General features: G+C 31.3%; 1 protein-coding gene across 1 annotated transcript; it reads left to right on the forward strand.

The window, feature by feature from the left end:
• The first annotated feature begins 448 nt into the window (after window positions 1-448).
• LOC131649539 (uncharacterized) lies at window positions 449-1,469 on the forward strand. Its single transcript, XM_058919299.1, has 2 exons — window positions 449-687; window positions 794-1,469. The coding sequence occupies exons 1-2, from the start codon at window positions 449-451 to the stop codon at window positions 1,467-1,469; spliced, it is 915 nt and encodes a 304-aa protein (XP_058775282.1).
• Window positions 1,470-2,601: the final 1,132 nt, after the last annotated feature.

Below are 2,601 nucleotides of genomic sequence, written 5' to 3' on the forward strand. Positions count from 1 at the left end.
TGTTTGGTTTTACTCTTGAGGGACGCAAAAAAGAAAGCATAGTTTCCATCCCGAAGTCCGAGCCAGTCAATTTAGGACTTTTGTTTCAAATCTTGTTCTTCCAAATCATTAAGTCCAATGAGTTCTTCTGTGTATAATATGATTTTTGCAGTAGGTTCTGGAAATTTATAAGCTTCTCTCTAGTTTCCAGGATTCGTCAAAGAGCTTCATTCCATATTGGAAGCTGCTCTAAGAAGAAAATGTGAAAGTTAGAGAGAGGGCAGACTCACTCTCTCTAACATGTTATGAGTTGTTTTTTTATCAAGGGAATCTAGGATTTATCTTTTTTAAAATCTAAGCATGTATGTGAGGTGTAGTGGCGGATAATATTCTTCAAGTACCGTTAGTTCAGGATGTGGTTGAAGATAAGTGGAATTGGAATCATGAGCAAAATGGTTGTTATAGTATGATGTCGGGTTACAAATTGTGGAGAAAGGAGCAAGGGTGGGCGGGTTTTTGTAGAGTGGATGGGAATTGGTGTAGTCTTTGGAATATTGGGGCTCCTCCAAGAGTCAAACATTTACTATGGAAAATTTGTAGGGGCTGCCTCCAACCAAGAGTTAGGCTTCGACAACACCGTGTCTCCTGCCCAGCTTCATGTCCGTTTTGTGATAACCCGTTGGAGGATATATGGCATGTTCTTTTTGGGTGAGAAGTTACAAATCGGTGCTGGAAGATAGCTGGGCTATCAAATGTTATTGATTCTCGGATATCAAATTTTAATGACGTTTCATCCTATTTTTGATGTTTGTAGCCGAGAGGATAGTATGACGGCGGGGAGAGTTGCAGTAATGATTGAGGTAATATGGAAAAATAGAAATAATCTTATTTGGAATAATGAGAGTGACAATTTTTCTAGACTTGGGTTACATGCTTTATCTAGCTGGCACGAGTGGCATTTGGCTCAAGAGAGTGTCATTCGGGTTAATAACCAACATGCAAGCACGTCTTTGAGCCCACCGGGGGTTGGAATGGTAAAGTGTAATGTTGATGCAGGTTTTAATATTTCCCGTGGTACTTCGAATTGGGGCTGGTGTGTGAGGAATCATTTGGGTTCTTTTGTGGTAGCAGGTACATCGTGGGATTTCGGTCTTTTTCCTATTCTTGAGATGGAAGCGTTGGCCCTCAAGGAGGCTATACTTAATGTCATCGATTTACTATTCGATCATGTTATCTTCGAGAGTGACTGCCAAAGAGTGACGCAAGCTATCCAATCCAACCACAATGGTATTTCCGAGTTTAGTTACATTATTTCTTCTATTAAGTCTTTGTTGACCTCATTTCCTAACTTTGAGGTAAAGTTTGTAAAACGCCAAGCGAATTCGGTTGCTCATACGTTAGCTAAGGTCGCCGATTCTTGGACTAGGCGTAGTTTATTTTACACAAATCCTCCTTATATTGAATCTTTGTTGATTAATAATATGAGTTAAGCTTCTGTTTGTAAAAAAAAAAGCATATATGTGAGGTGTCTATATTAAAAAAAAATTACATTATAGAAGTTAAAGTAAACAAAATTAATTGTCGAGTTTTCAATATTTCCTAAAGTAGTATCCAAGTTTCATTAAAAATTAATAGAGAGAGTAAATCTCTATTAATATATTGAAATCCTGAAGTTGACCAGTAATAAATGTAAATTATTTGATATATTAATGGTAGACGATAAATATGTCACGACATGATTTATTATTGATTTAAATTTCAAATTAGCATTAATATAATTGTTTTATTTTTAAGATTATAACATATTAATATTAATGTTACTATTAATATTAATATTAATTTTAATTTTAATATTAATATTAATATTAATATTTTATTTTAATTTAATTTAAAATTAAAACAGTTGAGGTAGAATGAAGGGTAATATCTTAGATTAGATGGCTTATTTTGTAGAAGAATATATTATATTTAATAGTGTACACAAATAATTATGATAACTATATTGTTTTCCTTTGTAACGTTTTAAACAAGAACCTAACTGATAGAAAAGATATTTTTTTTTAATAAAAGAAAATTCTTTCCTAACAGTTAGGTTATTGTTTATTGTTTTCTTTTTTAACGTTTTAAACAAGAATCTAACTGATAGAAAAGAATTTATAAACACAATAAATTTAGTAAGTCTTAATAATAACATACTCCCTCCGTCCCAAATTATAAGAGAAAAAAACAAAATCACGTTTATTAAGAAAAGTAAAAACACAATCATTTAATTTATGGTTTTTTTGAAATAAAGTGTTTTGAAAAATGTAAAAAATAATCTAATTGGTTGTTGGTTATAGAAATGATGAGAGAGAATGTAAGTTAAATGTAATTTGCATTTAATTTTACCTTGAAAGAAATGAAAGATGATTTCTTCTCTTATATTTTGGGACAAGAAAAATGCATTTTTTTTCTTATATTTTGGGACGGAGGGAGTATATTTTAAAATGTAAACTTCAAATGATCATGACATAATACTCAATTTTTATATCTCAAAATCTATACAATAAAATAAAATATAAAAATAAAATATTCTAAATCATTTATTTTAATAATTCTCACACTCGACATTAATTTTATCAA

Source organism: Vicia villosa, linkage group LG2, assembly GCF_029867415.1.
Source record: "Vicia villosa cultivar HV-30 ecotype Madison, WI linkage group LG2, Vvil1.0, whole genome shotgun sequence".
NCBI classification, from domain to species: Eukaryota; Viridiplantae; Streptophyta; class Magnoliopsida; order Fabales; family Fabaceae; genus Vicia; species Vicia villosa.